The sequence below is a fragment of the Pinus tabuliformis genome, chromosome 8 (assembly GCF_031772625.1).
Source record: "Pinus tabuliformis cultivar Carrire ecotype Pingquan chromosome 8, CPIR1, whole genome shotgun sequence".
NCBI classification, from domain to species: domain Eukaryota; kingdom Viridiplantae; phylum Streptophyta; class Pinopsida; order Pinales; family Pinaceae; genus Pinus; species Pinus tabuliformis.
In genome coordinates this window covers 416875232-416894856 of record NC_142294.1, presented here as the reverse complement: position 1 = coordinate 416894856, position 19625 = coordinate 416875232, and the positions used below count along the sequence as shown (strand labels likewise).

The 19625-nt window shown below is 38.0% G+C and overlaps 1 protein-coding gene across 1 annotated transcript; it reads right to left on the bottom strand.

Annotated features, from left to right (window-relative positions):
• Positions 1 to 16030: 16030 nt before the first annotated feature.
• On the bottom strand, positions 16031 to 19281 carry LOC149235824 (uncharacterized). Its single transcript, XM_089372199.1, has one exon. The coding sequence runs from the start codon at positions 18382 to 18384 to the stop codon at positions 16432 to 16434; it is 1953 nt and encodes a 650-aa protein (XP_089228325.1). The 5' UTR covers positions 18385 to 19281; the 3' UTR covers positions 16031 to 16431.
• Positions 19282 to 19625: the final 344 nt, after the last annotated feature.

Genomic DNA, 19625 nt, shown 5'->3' with positions numbered 1-19625 from the left:
ATGGAATAGGGAATGAGAGGGGCAGTCTTGGGCAACATAGTGGGGCATAGGGGTAGCTAGATAAGGGGAAAGCCCACACTTGGGTATGTTATGTATAGGAGGGAGCAATCGTGGTACATGAAGTGCCCCGACTTTTATGTTTTCCACCCTTTTTCATATACCTTTTGCCTTTTAAGAATTTTCTTTAATTAACTGCTCGGGACTCAAAGGTCAAGAGCATGATATGTAAGATATAGCAGTGATTACCCCCTTTTAGGTAGGGTGGTTCATTGCCCTCTAGGGGTTGGGACAATCATGGGTTCCTAAATAATAAAAGAGACTCATCTAGTTCCATATGGAATCAGGGTGATGGCCATGGATTGGGGTAGAGCTCATGCATTAGCTTTTGCCCACGTGCTAATTATTTTGTCCCGACCATCTTTTGCATTTTGTGGTACAATTTCCTGTTAAATGCGGCCAATTATGCCTTTTTTCTTTTAGCTGCTTCAACCTCTGGGGCATCATTCCAGGCCTGACCCAAAATGGGGGCAAGGGGATAGGGAGGCTGGCCCTATGTGGACCTAGAATGGAAATATGGGCCCAGGTGGGAGAAATGATGAATGAGGTATAGTGAGTGGAAAGGGAGTAATATATGCGGATAAAGGAGCGGGACCATGCACCCAAAGTCAGGGTTTCCCAAGTAGTACCACCCTAGAACCAAATGGTCAATAAAGGAGATCCCATGGGACTAAGATCCAAGGGTAACATGCAAAAGAGATCAAGGGGACAAGAGCACAAACTAAGCCCACCCTTTCTGCCAAATCCCCCCATCAATCAATACCTAGAAGTATCCATGATGAGTCAACCCAATACTCAATTACCAAATGACAATACATACCTTTAGATAAAGGAGGCCCACCTTCAAACATACGATCAATACAGGTGAGTGAGGGACCACATGGCTGGTTCAGGTGGCAGAGAAATGGCACAACGAGCTAGTAGGAAGCTACAAGGGGCTACTAGATGCTGCCTGAGGTTCATCATGGAGAAAAATTTCTCTTGGGGATATCACCCACGAAGTGGTGGTTAACAAGTCCCACTTGGATAGATTGCCTTGGTCAGGAATCTAGTCCATGGCATTGCGGTGCCTAAATTGTTGAGAGACCTTGGATAGAGTTCCTTGGTTAGGAATCTAGTCCATGGCATTGCGGTGCCTAAACTCTTCATGGGTCATATAATTTGAGATCTTTCGTACGAATACCTCCCTAGTTAAAAGGGAGTATTGAAAAATGTAACTAGGTTCGGTCTTCATAAAACGTATTTGTCAAAAGAATTTTTATTATTGTTACAATGACTTATTAAAGCATGGGTTTCATGCTTGGGTCATCATTTTATTGGTTATATTCCCCGTTGAGGACTCGTAGGAATAATAAAGAGTCAATAGAGTCATTGTATATTTTGTGAGACCCTTCTTGGGCTTTCGAACGATGTAAAAAGAAATATTTTTGAGTCAAATAAATTATGTAACCTACACACCAAGTCAGCCTCAAGGAAGGCTATATATGCAAGGCAATTCGACTTCATTTGAGGATCTCACTCTCTCAATCATAGATCGATCTTTGGAAGCTGGAAGCTGGGGAGAAGTGCGAAGTTGAAGGAAGCGTCCAAAAGGAGTGCGAGTTTGGTCTAGGTGAAGGAGAAGAAGAAAATTGAAATTTTGGTGCCTCTCTCTCTCTCTCCCTCTTGTGTGGGCTGGTTTAGGAGATCGAAGTCTCCTACTCTAGGTCGAAGTTGTTGTTGTTGTCGGAAGCTGCCAAGTCGAAGTTCTAGGCTCGAAGTGCTGCTGCTGCTAGGTTGAAGGTTGGATCGAAGGAGAGCTTTGGTGTGGAGGAGGTCTTTGTCTAGGTAGAAGAGTCTCAAGGAAAACTATTGAAGGAAGAGATTTTTGACTTGGTTTTCCCCTAGATAGGGGTTTTCCCCTAGATAGGGGTTTTGCCCTGGTAGAGTGCCTACATCTTGTGTTTTGTGTTTTTATCTTCAGGCACACATAATTTGGTAATTGCTTGATGAAAGATAATATAACAAATAAGTAAAATAAGCCAACATAATTCACAAGTAATTATCAAGAAAGATAAATCTAACCCTAATCCTACTAGCATTGATTTCTCAACACTCTTTTGGGTACAAAACCCCAACCTTGGGTTCCAAGCCCACAAGTGACTTTTGTGGTGCTCCAACCTCCAAATCCCGAACCCTGGGGCTTGGAGTACCTCCCAAGCTATAAAAAATCAACAATTCAAATATATCCCTCAATGTCCTTTTACTATACTTATCTTCTACCTTAAGGTCTGTAGTTAGTGAATTTCCATTTCATTTGTTTGTACATACCATGGAAAAACCATTATCCCGTGAGATTATATTTGTATCTTAGTTACTGGGAACTTCATTGTGATTAAGGACTTGAACGATGAGACTTCTTCTCCCCCTCTTTCTGCCCCAGATTCTATTTCCAGCAGCTCTTGACATGTTTTTGATAAGATTTTGCTGTATTCATTTTATGTCTCTTTCTCGTAATTTCTTGGAGTTAGTCTTATAGATTTGTTCTTAGAGCTTTTCTTGCTGCTACTAGCATAGTCACAGGAGTTGCTTATGCACTCCCATGTTGTATTACACTGGTTGTACTTTTTTAATTTCATTGATCTACCTTTTTCTGTCATTCGTTAGGCATGAACAAAATTATCTTATTTTATACTTCTTGGTATTCTAATTAAAATTAGGACCTGTGGTATTATTGTCCAATGACATCAGTGGGCCTTCATCAGATTCCATTTTGTGCCCAAGCCATGTAAGTTCAACTCTATTTACTTGTGAGCGTCATTCCTCCAAGCTATCGATCTGTGCAATCTCAGGGCTAATATTTTATTTATTAATTATCAATTGCACCTTGTTATCTTTAGACTCCAGTTGGTGTATGCCTGCAATATTTTATGTAGTTCTTTAGCTCATGCATGTTGACTCAACGCAACCTAGTCGACAATGTAAGCACATTTACTGGAAGCATTCAATGGCCTCATGTTCTCCATTGGATCAAGGTTATCTCCATGCTTCATATTGTTCAGTGTTGATGTCAGTCTGTATTTATACACAACTGATTTGGCTTTGTGAAGTTGGTGACTCACTGGTTATGACTTTGAAAAATGTGCCTTCCAAATATGTGAACCACCAGCTTTCATATCCTTGCGAACAACTTATATGAAACATTGAATTGTATTGGACAGTGGAAGCATTTTTTATTCTAAAGACAGATTGTATTTTCTCTCCTCAGCAAGTCCGAGCAGAGAGCTTGATTAACATTTACATATCTTTACATTTTAGAAATTGCACTCTGAAATATCCATTTCAAATGTATGCTATTTTCTGCATTTGGATTTTTAAAATGGAAACCTTCACGAATTAGGTAATATTATTTTTACAATTAGGATGCGTATTTGGTATTCGTCGTATTTCATGAGTTCTTTCATGCAAGTGCCTACTATTTGCAAATGAGTTCTTGCATGATGCAATTTTTCTTATTCCATACATTCCTAGGCTTAGGGTTGCGAATAGAGAAATATTTGTTGGTGTAAAACTTATGTTATGAAGATATGCTTTCAGATGTGGAACAACTCAGTGTTGATGAATATTGTTATATGGAAGTATCTACTTGTACGTAGAATCAAGGGGGAATAGGGGACAATACATAATGAAGTAGGTGTGTAGGGAATGTAGAAGAATAAAGAAATATTTATAGCCATTTTGAACGGGGTGACTTTCTTGTCAACAATCAATTATTAGAGTGAATTTAAAAAACAACAATTTCTTTGAGACTCCTCTATAAACATTGAATTTTTGTTTTCTTATAGAATAATTGGTGCGGGTATTTTATTGGAACAAGTTTTCATAAAATATTTTATAATATTTTATTATGCAAGTTTATTTCATTAAATCTTAAATTTATTAGTGTTAGCTATTGCTTAACTTTATGAAAATAATTAAAATACAAAAATGACATATAACACAAATAAATACATTATCCACAAAAATAAACATAAGATGTATCCTCGAAAACCCGAATATGAGAGAAAAACCTAGCTAGAAGGTGAGGCCTATGCTTTGCGCTCTTTCTTCAATTATGAAAATGTAAATACAATGAATGGGCACTCACTATGGAGTTGCCGATGACACTGTCGTCAGAATGGCTACTACACAATCTTCTTACCTTCTCCATTATGTGCTCAAATACCACTCATAGATGCTTTGCCCTACCATGGAACAAGTAGAATGCTAAAAAATTGAACCTTCTCTCCTAGTGGTCTAGTGTTTAACATAGCTTGATAGTTTTTTAGGGTTAAGATTTTTGCATACCTCAATTCTCCATTAGTTTTAGGTTTTGGGCATTCTAGAATATTCTTGAAAATCTTCATGTGGCTGGCCCCACATATGTGAGTAATGGGGCTAACATGGCATCCACTTGATACCATGTTGGTTAACAAGGTAGGTCAACTTGTGGGAGGCATAACTTCCACATATGAGTTCTGATTGAGATGATTTTCACACCATTGGAAGGTCTCAATGTGTAGAACGACATTGAGGGGTTGTAAGCTATGCTTACAAAGTTTTGACCCCCAAAAATATTGTCTGATGCCTCAAAATGGATTTGGAAGGTATTGGATCCCAAATTTCCAAAATGGGACCTACCACTAAAATGGGCCCTGCAAGCCAATTCCTCTATTTTTTCCACCAAAAAACTACCAAGATAGATAATAAAGTATATAATGATCCACTTGGGACCAATATTGCATGTGGTCATTGTTGAAATTTATAGATGAGGCTTATTAGCACAATTTTTTCTCCTAGATAGGGTTGGGACCATGGGAAATCCTAAACTCCTTGCATCCCAAAGAGGATCGCATTAATTAAAATAGAAAATAATTGTATCATATATGCAAAACTAAGTAGCTCAACTTTAACTTATTTGAAAAGCATATATCTATCACATAATCCTATCAGTCTCTTTTTGGGCCGATGTCAGATGGACCTTGTTGTATATGGAAAATTGAATAACCATTTCAATGAGATGAAATAATCAATGTATTCATTAGAAAAGGTTGTATATTTATCCATCTCTAAACAAAGAGAGTCCAAATAGGAAATACATTAAGAATTTTGGTAAAAATCCACTTAAAACCAATCAAATTATGAAGATAAAACATAATGCATATGCATCCTCACCCAACCAACTTAAGCCGATTTTACCTATGTAATCCTCATACCTTTTTCTAGCTCTCATATGAATCCAACATCATTGTAGTATATTTTTTATGTGAATGATAATGCATATAGACAAGAGCGAGGCTAGGATAGGGATCTAACCTACTACTACCTTAGGCCAAACCACTATATTCATCTAATCATTTAAGGCATAACTTGTGAGTTTGAATCATCATAAAAAATTTAAAGGGTAAAATTTTGTTAATGTGTGTCTTGTATTAAGGTTTAAATATTCAATCGATGAAATTTTATATTTAGAATATTCTTTACACTTAACTTTAAAAAAATATTTACACATTCATATGTTTTAATTTGCTAATGTAGTTTTAAAATATGGAAGCGTAAATGAGATATTTAGTACTAGATGCTATGTCAGTGTCTTTGTGCTTTGCCCAAAATATTTTTTGAAGCATTTTCCATATTTCTATTCTTCCCTCAATAATGTACTAGTTATTCTTTGGATTTTCTCTAAGAGAATTACATTTTCCTCCCTTGGATTTGCTAGTGTTTTATGTTATATTTCTCATTTTTACCAATCTCTTATGTTACATTGATTATCTCCTAGATTTGTTGGGAGTGGAAGAAGGTGACGACATATGGCAATTTTTTCTCTTGTTTTTGCTACTTTTTATTACATTTCTAATTTTTGCAGGTTTACTAGTTTACATTGAGTGTCTTATTTTTTTTTCCATTTTTGTGATTTATTTTTCATTTTTACTAGTTTTCTATGTTACATTGTCCTAGTTTTTTAATGAATGAGAATATATGATTTTTTAAACATACAACGATGTATTCACTCCATCGCCAATGAATATTTTAATATAGGCCTCGTTGACTCAACTAAGCTTTTCTTGGCCTATTAGAGGATATGTGTATGGCCTTTAGCCTTGAATGGCTTCAGACACTTTCAGTGCATGATCACCTCGGTGGTCATTGACCAATGTGGATGGAAATGATGGAAAGTTAATGACTAGAATGTTAAAAATTACCAAGAGAAATTAACTGAGAAAGATAAATTTACCAACAACAAAAAACACACATAAACACAATTTTTATCTTGGAAAACCCCAATTTGGGGAAAAACCAACTAACCCATAATTTTCTATTGGTGTTCCTTAGCCAAACCCAGACAAGTGAGCTTTCATTGTTCACATCTCTGGCACATTACAATGAAGTATTTCGAAGCCTTTTAAAGGTTTCATTAAATGCAATCCACAGACACAAAACGATGGGAAATCAAAACCATGTGCACAAAGCCATCATTGTTTGATCGAACAACTTTGACTCTTTCACCAGTTCAAGTTTTACCTAACAATCTCCCCTTAAAATTTGAATTGGGTCAATGTTTATATTGGAAAACCCCAATCTGGTTAAAAACAAACTAACCCATAATATTCTATTAGTGTTCCTTAACCAAGCCCCACCAAGTGAGCTTTCATCGTTCACATCCCTGGCACATTACAATGAAGTATTTCAAAGCCTTTTAAAGGTTTCATTAAATGCAATCCACAGGCACAAAACCACGTGCAATCAAAATCATGTGCCCAAAACTATCACTGTTTGATCAAGCAAATTTGACTCATTCACTAGTTCAAGTTCACCTAACAATCCCCCCTTAAAATTTGACTTGGGTTCCCCTTGACCAAATTTGGCCAAACTGGCCAAGTGAACCAACACTGCTCACCTCTGGCCTTTCCCCCCTCAAAGTTTATATCCAAGGTATCTGGTAATTTGGCATGTCCCCCTATCACCTAAGTCTAACTCTAGACTTTACTGGTAATTTCTTAGGGTTACACATGTCTTACTAGGTCTTACAACAACATGTCCATTTACATGTAAAATTTTCAACACCATACCACTATTTTTTTTGAATTATTGTCGTTGTTTACAATACACAACCAACATCTCTATTCCATAGGTCACCCATTTCACCACTAAAAATCTACAATCTAAAACAAACAAACCATAATAAATAATCTCATTGAAGCATTCCATCAAACACTTTGTGTGAAGTTTGGCATAGGTTTTCTTGTATGCATCTTTGCACATATCCATGGATCTTATCGTTCTCAACCATGCTGATCAAAACCCAACAAGCTTCTCTCTTGGATTTTACCTCACCCTGTGGCTCTAATACCATGTTAAAAATTAACTGAGAGATAAATTTGCCAACAACAAACAATACACATAAACACAATGTTTATCCTGAAAAACCCCAATTTGAGGAAAAACCAACAAACCAAATATTCTATTACTGTCCCTTGGCCAAACCTGGCAAAGCCGGCCAAGTGAGTCTTCACCACTCATGTCATTACAACATCACAATGAAGTATTCCAAAGCCTTTTAAAGGTTTCATTACATGCAATCCATTAACACAAAACGATGAGTAACCAAAACCATGTGCCCAAAACCACCATTGTTTGATTGAGCAACTTTGACTCTTTCACTAAGTTAGGCTTTACTTAACATAGAAGAGTATTTTTCGGTTCCCTTGCACGGTGTCAAGACACACCATGGACATGTTAGGCACCCTTTATCACACTAGGCACAATTCAGACCTTGAAAACACACACTAGTTGAATGCATCAAAAGACTTGGAAGGAAGCTTAACAAGATAAGGCAAAGTGGGGGTTGTTGCAAATGACCTTGTTCAATTTGCAAGCATGATGCATGGAAAGAAAGATTGGCATAAAGAGCTTGATTGGCTTCAATGCTTGGACTACATGTAGACCCAACAAGTTGGGTGGTCCACACTTGGGGGTTGCAACAAACAATAGAGGCACCTTTCAACACAAGCATCCATGAAACACAATCACGAGATGGACTCCTTGGGTGCACATCCACCAAGCACACATCCATATGGCACACATTCATTAGATGCACTTTGGACACACTTGGGGGTGATGGGATGCACTTGGACACACTTAGGGGTTATGGGATGCACTTGGAAGTTGGGTGCACTACTAAGCGCACTTGTTGGATGTGGATGATTGGAAAACAAGTCACAAAGGAAGCAAGTTGACAGATGGTAGTTAGGTCCACTTTAGAGTGAAGGAACTTGCAATTGCAAGGAAAACATCGCATAAATGTGGGATGCCTCAAAAGTTCCAAGGCACAAGTGATTGGTCATTCATTAACAAGGACTGTAAAGGAGTTTTGTGGTTCGTGCTAAGTTTAGGGTTAGAATGATAAAAAAAGTTGAACTAGTTGAGTGAGGAGGAGAGTAAGACAAGACCTATAGGAGGTAGGCCTATGGTTGCTTTAGGAGTGAAATTGTACAAGTTTGTTGGGTTGTACAAAGAAGACAATGTTGCTTAAGATTCATTATACATTTGTAATAAAATTGTAGGCAGGAGGCTACAACTCTCTTGTTGTACATATATGACATTTTTCATATAATAAAGTTGAGGCACTCGCCTTGGGTGTTGGTTATATACATGTGTTGTGGACTTTTTATGATTATTAGATGTTGTCTCTTCTTGCTTTGCTTTGTGTTGGATAAATATTAAAATATTGGCTAAGTGTTAAAGTATTGTTGGGATGTTTTAAAAGTTGTGGTTGGACATGCACCTATTGTTGAATGAACTTGGTTGGGTATGACTTAATTGCATTTGATAGATTATAGCTTAAGGTGAAGCTATGGGTAGATCCTAAATGAAGATGTGTAAACTGATTGTAAGAGGCATAGTTTGGCCAAGCCCATGTCACAAGGCAAGTTAGTGCCACACAACCTCAACTACCAAAACAAATTTGGGTGAAACTCAATTTTTTGAATAAAAATTTGGGTAAATTGTAGGTTTGTGATACTATGACTTAATGAGGCTTAGTCTCCAAGCCATTTGCGAAGAGTGGAAGCTTTGCTTGGATGTATGTTAGTGGAATATTGTTATTTAGCACTAATTAGGATTTTATTTATTTATTCATTTGGATTGTCTATGAGGTGCAAATATGAACATTATTCTACTAATTTAGAGAATCTGTATGATTTTAATACTCGCACTAGATTTAACTAGGTGGTTGTACTCAATAATATTCTCAACAAATTTTTATCTTGCTTGGGGCAAAAATATAGGCTTATAAAACATTGTTTATTTTGATCCATGTATGAAATATTGGTAGTGGGTTGAGAAATTGCTTACAATATGAATATATTGGCTATTTTGATGCAAGGATTTGAAAAAATCACGTACATCCACACTCCACAGTGAGTCAAATATCTACATTATGGATTAAGGAAAGTCATTTCGAATTTAATAATCAAATAATTCCCCTACGTTCATTTTCATGTTTTGTGTCTATTCTTGTCTCTACCCAATGTACAATGTTCAATTAAGTATTGAGCTTCATTCCAAACTTCATTTTAACAAATTTTTATTTAATGGAATTAGCCAAATTTCCTTTCGTAGATTGATCTAGATTTATGAATGGAATGGAATGAATGCATATTTATAACAAAAACAAAAAGATACAATAAAACCTAACTTATATTAATAAATGGAATGTGATGAAACTATAAGAATGTGGAATGAAACACACTCAGTCGAATGCTAGTAGCTTGTCTTTAAGAAGAAATGTGATGGCTATGCACATTCGTTAGAGCGCCTTACAATGAGGTCAAAAATCCCTTTTTAACATGAAGCAACAATGATGAAACCATAAACATCTAAAAACCTAAACCTATGAGATGAAATGTCAAAAGGTTTGTGGACCCTAGTGGGGTTAGTTGGTATATAACATTCCCAGGGTCATAACTTTTGCATAAGATCTCTGTTTGGCATGCTCATTAGCCCATTGGAAAGGTCTAGCTGAGAAGTACACAATTTAATTAGGCCCAAGTGATAGCCTAAGCTTTGTCCCAGGCCCCACAAAATCAAAAAAGCGTTGTTTAGGGTCACAAAACGACCCTAAAAGTTCAAGACCCAAAAACCTGTAGAAAAACGGCCAAGATGAGAAACTATGCTTTGAGCTAGTGGAATAGGTGGGTGGCCATCGATATCCACCTGAATCCGTCTTCCCCCTTTAGGAAGTAATGATATCCATTTCATTGAGTGTCCCTATTAGATGGGGAAATTTTTGCTAAACTTAGCCCTGGGTGAGCCACTTTCCTTGGTGCAAGAGATGCCTTGGTTTGACAACCCGATAAAGTTGGATCCTTTGTTAGCGAATTCCCTTAACCTATGTGTCCACGATATTATCAATGGTATCTCATTCCGTACAGTCAGGGCTGAGCTCTATCAGTGTCATATGCTTTGTTATCTTTTATGTGTTCAATAATGGTGGAAAGTGTGGTCGAAAGAGGTCCACATTGAACATTGGGTGTAAGCCAAGGAAGGGGGAATACTTAACTCAAAGGCATTGTCACCCATAGCGTTGCTGATGGTGTAAGGTGCATCCTGAAGTGGATGAAACTTCCAGTGGGGTCCCATAAAGTTCTCTTTTTGCAAATGCAACCAAACCTTGTCTCCCACCTGAAATTGTGTGTTATGTAGTGTTGATCATGGCACTGTTTGTACATAGTATTGGCTTTCTGTAAAATATCATGGACCTATTGAAGGATGTGTTGAATCCGTTCAATGAATTTGGTTGCTTTGTCGACTTCATAGTGAGCATGGGAAGATTCCACATGTGTGGACACAAGGGGTAGAGCTACATCAAGAGAACCCAATGGTTGAAATCCTAGGCCCACCTAACAAGGGCTATGGCTAGTTTAGCTATGGAGTCTTCTTTTGTATCTATGTTGAACATAGGGGAGACTTTCATTCCATGTGTGTGGATGCTTGGAGTTGTATATGCACAAGAAATGCATAATCATCTGTTGACGACCTCTGTGTGGCCATCAATTTGGGGCTAAAAGGAAGTGGATTTGGTGTCCAACAGTGACCAAAGGCTCGACCAAAATGTGCTTAGGAACCTACTTTTCTAATATAATATGATGGTATGTGGTATCCCAAAATGTACCCACACTTGTCGGAAGAAGAGCTTGGTAGGGGCCTTTACTATGGTATTCTTCTTGCAGGTTGTAAGAATGGCCATCTTATAAAATCTATCAACAACCATGAATACATAGTCATGGCCTTGCTTGGTTATAGCAATACCAGACATGTAGTCTATCAAGATGGATTTCGAAGGCATGTTAGGAGTAGGCAGATGGGTTGTACATGCCTTGCTTCTTAATGGTTGGTTTAACAATGTCGCACGTGGTGCATAACCTGATATACTTACTAACATCTTGTCGAAGTTTTGGCCAATAGAAATACTTTTGTAGCAAAACCACTATCTTTTCCACATTAAAGTGTCCTGCCATCCAACTATATTGAGCTTCCAAAATCATCTTTACATGCTCACTTGAACGAACATAAAGATAACCCATATGGAATAATAGTTCGTCATGAAGATGAATGTTAGTGACGACCATGCTCGTGCTCAACATTTGGTAGGTGGTAGTGAAGTTAGGATCTTTCTCATAGATTTGGGGCTACCCAGAGACCTCATGTTCGTAGGAGTGGAACGCCATGGTTAGTGCTGCAATTGGAGGTTGACTAAAGTAGTTAGCGATGTGGTTGGTGCTTCCTATCTTATATTTGATATTGAGATGAAATTGCTACAAGTATGTGGACCATTTTTTACGACAGTCGTTCTGCAATTTTTCTTGTCTCTGCATGAAATGTAAAGGCTTGTGATTAGTGTGGACGATTGTTTCCTTCCTGATAATGTAATGCTTCCATTGGTGACAGACTTGTACAATAGAATACATTTCTTTGTCATAGGTGGGGTACTTATGGACAACATCTGATAGTGTCTCACTATGGTAGGCTACTAGATGACTGTGCTGAGTGAAAATTGCGCCGATAGCATAGTTTGAAGCATCTGTCTCAATTTCAAAAGGTTGTCGCAGATTAGGTAAGGAGAGAACTAGGGCTAAGCATGTGGTATTTTAGATCATCAAAAGCTTTTTATTGCGACTTGCCCCACATAAATTTTTCTTTGCCACCACCCTTAGTCACTTGGTTGAGGGCCCATGCAATATGGGAGAATCCCAACACGAACTTGCGATAGAAGTTGGCAAGGCCTAAGAAACTCTGAAGCTTAGTTAGTGTGGTCGGGGTTGGCCAATCACGAATGACTTGAATCTTTGTTGGATCCACATTCACACTCCATGCCCATCAACAAATTGTAGCCTAGGTATTGGACCCTATTAATGTTGAAGGAATATTTTTCCAAGGTAGCATATAGCTTGTGCTACCACAAAATGTTAAGGACCCACTGATTATGTTGCAAGTGTTTTGCTCAACTCTTGTTGAAGATGATGATATCATCCAGATATATCACCACAAAAGAATTGGTGAAAGACAACAAGATATCATTCATTAGCCTCATGAAAATTACTAGGGAATTCTTCAAACCAAAGGGTATGACCAATGATTCAAAAATACCTTTGGACTTGAAACCAGTGTTCCATACATAAATTTGTTCTATAGGGACCTCGTGGTAGCTAAAATTCAAATCAATCTTACTAAAGTACTTGGCCGCCTTGAGTTGGTCAAGAAGGTTGTCAATTTAGGGAATTACGCATCAATTCCTGACTGTAATTTTTCTTAGGTCCCAATAATCAATACAACGTCGATCGGTCCCATCATTCCTCTGCAAGAGTACAATTGGGCTTCCACAAGGTGAGGAGCTCGGTCAGATGTTTCCTTTTTGGAGCAAATCTTACATCTGGCACATGATTTCCTCATTTTTTTAGAAGATATCAACAATAGATTGGCCCATTGGTTAGAGGTGCACCAAGAGTTAGATCCATTGAATGCTTGACCTCATAGTGCAGAGGTACCGAGTGGGTGAGGACAAGATGCATTTGTATTCTTCCACAACCTTGTCCACTTACTTCTATTGTATGGAGAGGCCCTGTGTGGAGACCATGTATGTGGCTACGATCTTCTATTCACTTTGAGAACAAATCAAGAAGAAAACAAACTTCTTGGTCTAGGAGATGACTTTCCTACATTGCTTAGTGGAGATAAAAAAATGGCGGTAGGTGGAGCTACCTATGGTATCTTGTATAGTCGTTTGCCCAAAGTAATAGTAACACTACAAGGTCTAGAATTATACGCAACATGATGCTTCCACAAGTATGGTTGGCCTAAAAAAACATCACAAACTTTAGGGGGTCAATATCACACAATACGTCATCCTTGAAAGGCTTGATGTCATAGGGTAGGCGACATTATTGGCTGACGCAAAGATCTCACCATCAGCGGAGCCACTCGATGGTGTATGGTTGCAGCGGTGGTGTTGTCAGTAGGTCTGACTACTTGACAACCTCTACTAAAATGAGGTTCTTTTGACTTCCCCTATCAACAATGAAGTGCAATGGAGCACTCTTCACCCACTTCTACAAGTGAAAATGGTGCTCACCTTCCTCTAGTTCATTAGGTTCACTTGGTTAGACCTTGGTGGTAGCAACGACGACACTCGGTTCTACATCAATCATCTGCTTTCCCTTGTCTAGATTTGATTCAAAATTGAACCCTGCATTTGACTTTAGGACTTTCATCTCATCCACCAACAATTGCTTTGAGTGACGTTATTGATATTAAGCCAAGGTCTGTTATGGAATTCACACCAATTTCCTCTGTCTTTCTTCGTCTTCCCATTACCCTTCTTTGTTTGCAGCTTAGATAGGTTGTCCCGAGGTGTTCCATTCTAGCTCTGTGTTTTGTTCCACGTGTTGGGGCTACCTTTTCCCTGCTTCTGCTGTGAGAAATTCATAGATCCAAATTCTTGCTTCTTCTATTTAATTTCTACTTGATTTTGATAGCATATCAATACACCATGCCTAGTAAGGAGATGTCCAAAATTTCCCTTTTTTTGTAGATGTATCTGTGCAGAGCGTTGTGGTACCTGAGCATTAGATGTCGCTCAGAGTCTTAAACACCCAACTTGGTGTGCAAGGTATGGAAGATATTTGTTAACTCTGACACTGTTTGGTCCCTCTCTTGCCGCAGTGTAGTCCATCTCATGTATTGGTCATTGTAGTTTCCAACAAGGTAATATTGTTCCTTAATAACATCCCAGAAAGAGCCCCAAGTGGGTACAACTGCAAACATTACAGATTCCTTTGTAGCCTTTTGCTCACGGTAAATATCCCACCAATCCTTCACATGGGGGACAGCCTTAAGGAGTGAAAAGGTACCCTTTTCTATATTGGAAAAATTGTGGACATAAAACTACCTTTTAACATATTTAACCATTTGTCTAGAGCATCCAGATCTATCTCGACTTCAAATATAGAAATATAATAACTAACTTGTACCTTGAAGGGGGTAGCACCTCCAAAGTGGCCACTTGATGAAGATGCGTCAGTTGTTGACAGTCGTCAAAGGATATGAGCAAAATTATCCATCATCACGTTCCTTTGTCGCACAAGGCCTTCCTCGAGAAACAATTTAATAGGATCTTCTGATCCCTTGTCTTTCCTTTCTTCCACCATGGGAGGTCGGCAAGGGTGATTTTGCAAAGGCTCAAGTAGTTTGAGTCCCAACTCTTTATACCTTGACTTTGTTGGGGACATGCATAGAGAAACAGATAAAGAGCAAACCACTCTAATACCACTGATTTAAATTTATAAAGGGAATGCAATGAAATACAAATTCATGACAAAAACATTACAATGAGCTTGATGATAGTATACTTATGTTACATTTGATTTTTCATTAGCTTAATTATATTATTATTATTAAAATATCTATTATTATGTTTATAGGAGAGGTAGTCAACTCATGAAATCAATCCTAAAACCTTTTGCATAAAGGTCAAAGCATTCAACTACTAAGACCAATATACGAAACTTTTTTTTTGTAAGACAGACCCAAGGGGGATTTGAACCGGTGACCTATTGCAGGGAGTGCCTTAACAATGCACCCCATTGATCATCCATCCAAAGCCCTGTGGGCGGCCAATATACCAAACTTACATACATCATAGACATTGATATATTATTTCAAAAAATAAAATGATTGAAATAAAATAATCCAATAAGCTTTTAGTCCACATGCAAACTTTTTAATAAAGAAATTTGTAAAAAAAAAGGGTTCATGTATAAAGTTTTGAAAGTATATATTTGCTCAATAACAAAATAAAATAGGAACTACTTTACATATAAATAATATTGATGTTGATAAAAAGGTAAATTTGAAGGATTTTGAGTTAGCTTGTTTGTTTGTTTTTTTTTTGGCAACTAGGCTGAGCCTACATTGGGGCCAACGCCAATGTTGGATGGAAGAATGATCTTCCTCACCAAGATTGAGTGAGGCTAGTTCGAACCTCAACACCCCATTGGATGCTTTTGACTCTAGTTACATACATTTTTCATTATTTTATTTATTACTTCACATCATCATCTCTTGTTCTTGTTTGTGCAACAAGCCAATCAAATATAACATTTTTCAAATTCATCAACAATGGAAAGCACGTGCATTCTTCGTTACCAATGACAAAAATTCTCCAAATAATTATCACTTTTATTAGGCTCTAAATCAGATCTGCCGGGAACATCAGGTTTTTTATTGTTATTTCAAGATTTAAGTTGTGATCAGTACTGGAAATACCCAATCATGACCCGCCACGATCACAAGTAGGCCCATTCTGAATGTAAAAGGAGACAGTTGACATCTTTCGTTCTTTTGCAAAAGGCAGTCTGCTAAATGCCCCTGCAAACTATCCAAGATGCTATTGCCAAAATGACCAAAGACACAAACTCCCTTATTTCCTCCAGTTTCTCAAAGAATTGGATACATTCACTTACAGTGCTAGACTTTATCCTTCATCAGTATGGTAGTTAAACAAACTTTAAGCATGCAGACATAAATTTAGAAATTCACCACATCAGAAATATTGGCAAGTTATCTGTTCCAGCTGAAACTGAGCATATTTCATGTATGAAAATTGTTTCAGTTGATGTTTCCCTTGTCAACGTAACAAACTTAACCAAGAATGCAGCAATGGGTACAGGATGCTCCTTCAACTGTATAAAGTTTAAACATAGCCCTTGTTTGTAACTTTTTTTGCCTTCGATTTCATTAAAAGAACTTCACCCTTTTGGAAGCACAAGTCTCCCAGTACAAATCAAGAACACTTTCTCATTAAGAGATAGATTGAATAGAAGCTATTATATAATCCATAATTTTAATAGTCTCTTTCCTATCCATCTCTTTGTCTATATATGTAAGCAATATATTCCATGTTGCAATGTCTGGGACAAGTCCTTCACAACTCATAATTCTTAAAAACCCCAAGGCTTCCAGCAACTTGCCTTCTCTGCAAAGCCCACCTATCAAAATATTATATGTAACTAAATTAGGAGGGCAACCTCTTTCCAACATTTCATTCTTGAGTTTAATGGCACTGGGCAATTCACCTTCCTTGCAAAACCCATTGATCAGTGTATTGTAGGTTATTGCACTGGGATAATAACCATTGACCAGCATTTGATTCAGCAAATCAAATGCTTTCTCTAATTTTCCTTCCTTGCAAAGTCCATCCATTAGGGCGCTAAAAGTAACAGCATTAGGTATAATGCCTTTTTCCAACAATTCATCCAAAAGATCTTCAGCCTCTGCCACTCTATTCTGCTTGCACAGTTCATTTATTTTTATATTGCAAGTTACAACATCAACAAAACAGTCTGTTTGTTTCATCTCATCCATGAATTCAGCAGCGTCCTGCAATCTGCCCTGCCTATACAGGCCATAAATAAGTGTATTATAAGTAGTAAGGTCAGGGTCACATCCCTTTTCTTTCATCTGATTGAAAAGATTAAATGACTCTTCCGCCCTATCTCTCATACAGAATGCATGTATCAAAATGTTATAAGTGACAACATCAGGGGTGCAACCATCTTTTTCCATATCACTTACTACTTTAACAGCCATCTCCATTTTGCCATCCTTACAGAGACCCTTGATCAATATATTGTAAGTGCCCACATTTGGAGTAAGGCCCTTGATTGCCATTCTCTTTAGCAATTTACGGGCACTCAGCATTTTACCAGCCTTACATAGACCCCTGATTAATGTATTGTGAGCTATAACATCCGTTTTACATCCCTTTGCCTCCATTTGCTGCATCAATTCAGCAGCCTCAGGCAGTCTACCTTCCTGAGACAGCACATCAATTAATTTTGTCAATGTGATTGCATCAGGAACATAGCCTTTGGCTAGCCCTCTTTCAAGAAATAGAAGTGCCTCTGTTATTTCTCCCAGTCTACAACACGCACTGATCAAAGTATGGAAAGTGATCTCATTTGGCTCACAGCCACTCTCTATCATGTCCCCTATAACTTTCTTGCAGACATTCAAACTCCCTCTTTTGCACAATGCATGTATGAGAGTATTGTAAATTACTACGCTCGGTTTGCAGCCTTGGCAATTCATAGTCTTCAACAATCTGAATGCCTCTGCGAGGCGATTAAGTATGCAAAGCACTTTTATCAGTATCCCAAAAGTATAAACATTTGGGCTAATTCCAGATTTCAGCATCCTCTCTCTGTAGAAATCTCGCGCAACATCAACATTATCCTTAACTAAAACATTAAGAATTGCATTGTAGACTTTAATGGTGGGTTTGCAATCAAGCTCTTGCATGACATCCAATACACCAACTGCTTCATCTGGCATCCTAGCCCGGCCATAGTCATGAACCATAGTAGCAAAAATGGATTCATCGGGCGCGCAGTTTATCCGTCTCTGCATCTCGTGGAGAATATCTCCGGCAGTCTTGAATCTTCTTTCAAGGCCAAGCTTGTGAATGAGGACCCTGTAAGTTACAGGATTATGGATGAAACCCGGTTGCTTCTCTGCCCATCGGAAGGTGCGAAGGGCTTCCCGAGCATTTCTCTGCTCCAGAATCATGTTTGCAACATCACCATGACTTCCAACAGAATAAGAAGAAAAAGAATTAACAGTGTCTGGTGTAATCAAAGTTGAAGATGAAGCCCTCAAGGAAAGAGAATCATTAGAGTGCAATCTAATCACAGGAGGGAACTTTCTTCCCGCAGTAGCCCTTCTTGCCCAATGAAAAATACTAGTACTTATCATACTTTATCCTTTTCTTCCCTAATCCTGCTGCTTCTTGGTTTGAAGAATTGTTTTCTCAGGTAAGAATAGTAGTATATATCACACTTTATCCTCCCGATCTGATCCTCCTGCTTCTGGGCTTGAAGGAATTTTTTTCTAAGATAAGAATAATATCTATTATCATACTTTATCCTTTTTTTCTGATCCTTATGCTTGTGGGTTTACAGGAATTACTTTCTCATGTTGATTATGTCTTCTATGGGCCAAGTGGGTTTCAGGAAACTTGTCTTGGTGTCAATGAAACCTCTACTAAACAAGCCGACTGGGCATGTAGAAACTTGGTATAAAGTTTCTCCGTCTCTCTATGGCTGATTTTTTTTGAAACAGTACAGTGTGATTCAAGATACAAATAGTGATCAATTAGATACATCACGAATAAACTTTGGTAAGAATTTCATAAAATGCTTGGGGATCATAACCGCAACAAAGTTCACATCAATGTCGTGAAAAATGGAGGATAAAATTTGTCATCTTCATAAGGATTTCGTCAAACAGTTGGTGGGCAAGCTACTTCAAAACAATTGCTAGAGTTTGGTAAAACATTGGGCAGGAGTAAGAATGTGGGTATAAACTTTTTCAGAATGTGGGTTTAAGCTTTTTCATCTGGGAAACAAAATCCTATGTTAGTATTCACGAAAATAATAGCAGTGAAAAGGCATAAAGATGATGGACAGATAGTGCCTGTAACCAAGTTCAGAATACCAAATAGCGCTGTTAACAGATATTTCACTGGAATTATTCTCCTCCCCACGACCTAGATTTTGTCGGAGCATTTAAACGCTTCCTGGCACATTCGGTTCTTGCAGTCAGGTAGGCAAACGTCTTGTAATGGTACACCTCCTCGCACACCTCCTACTTCGTGAGCACCACCTAATGGCATACCTCCTCAGTGCTGGAGCATTCCATTGGAATTGCCATTGAGAGTTCTCGTGGGCAAGAAGGCCCACAGACTTTTACCTAGGTGTTTATCAGGAACGTTTTGCTACCATTTTGCTCATATTCGAAGGCATACGCATGAAAATACTGCACGTGTTCGTTCGTTGCCGTTCGTTGCTACGGTTTGAGGGCGATTCCTAAATCCAACACTATACAAAATTTATTGTCTCCGACATGCGTCATAGATAGTCTCTTGTAATACCGCTGATTCCTAAATCCTAACACTATTGAAAATTTATTGCCCTGACATGTCCCGGAGATAGCCT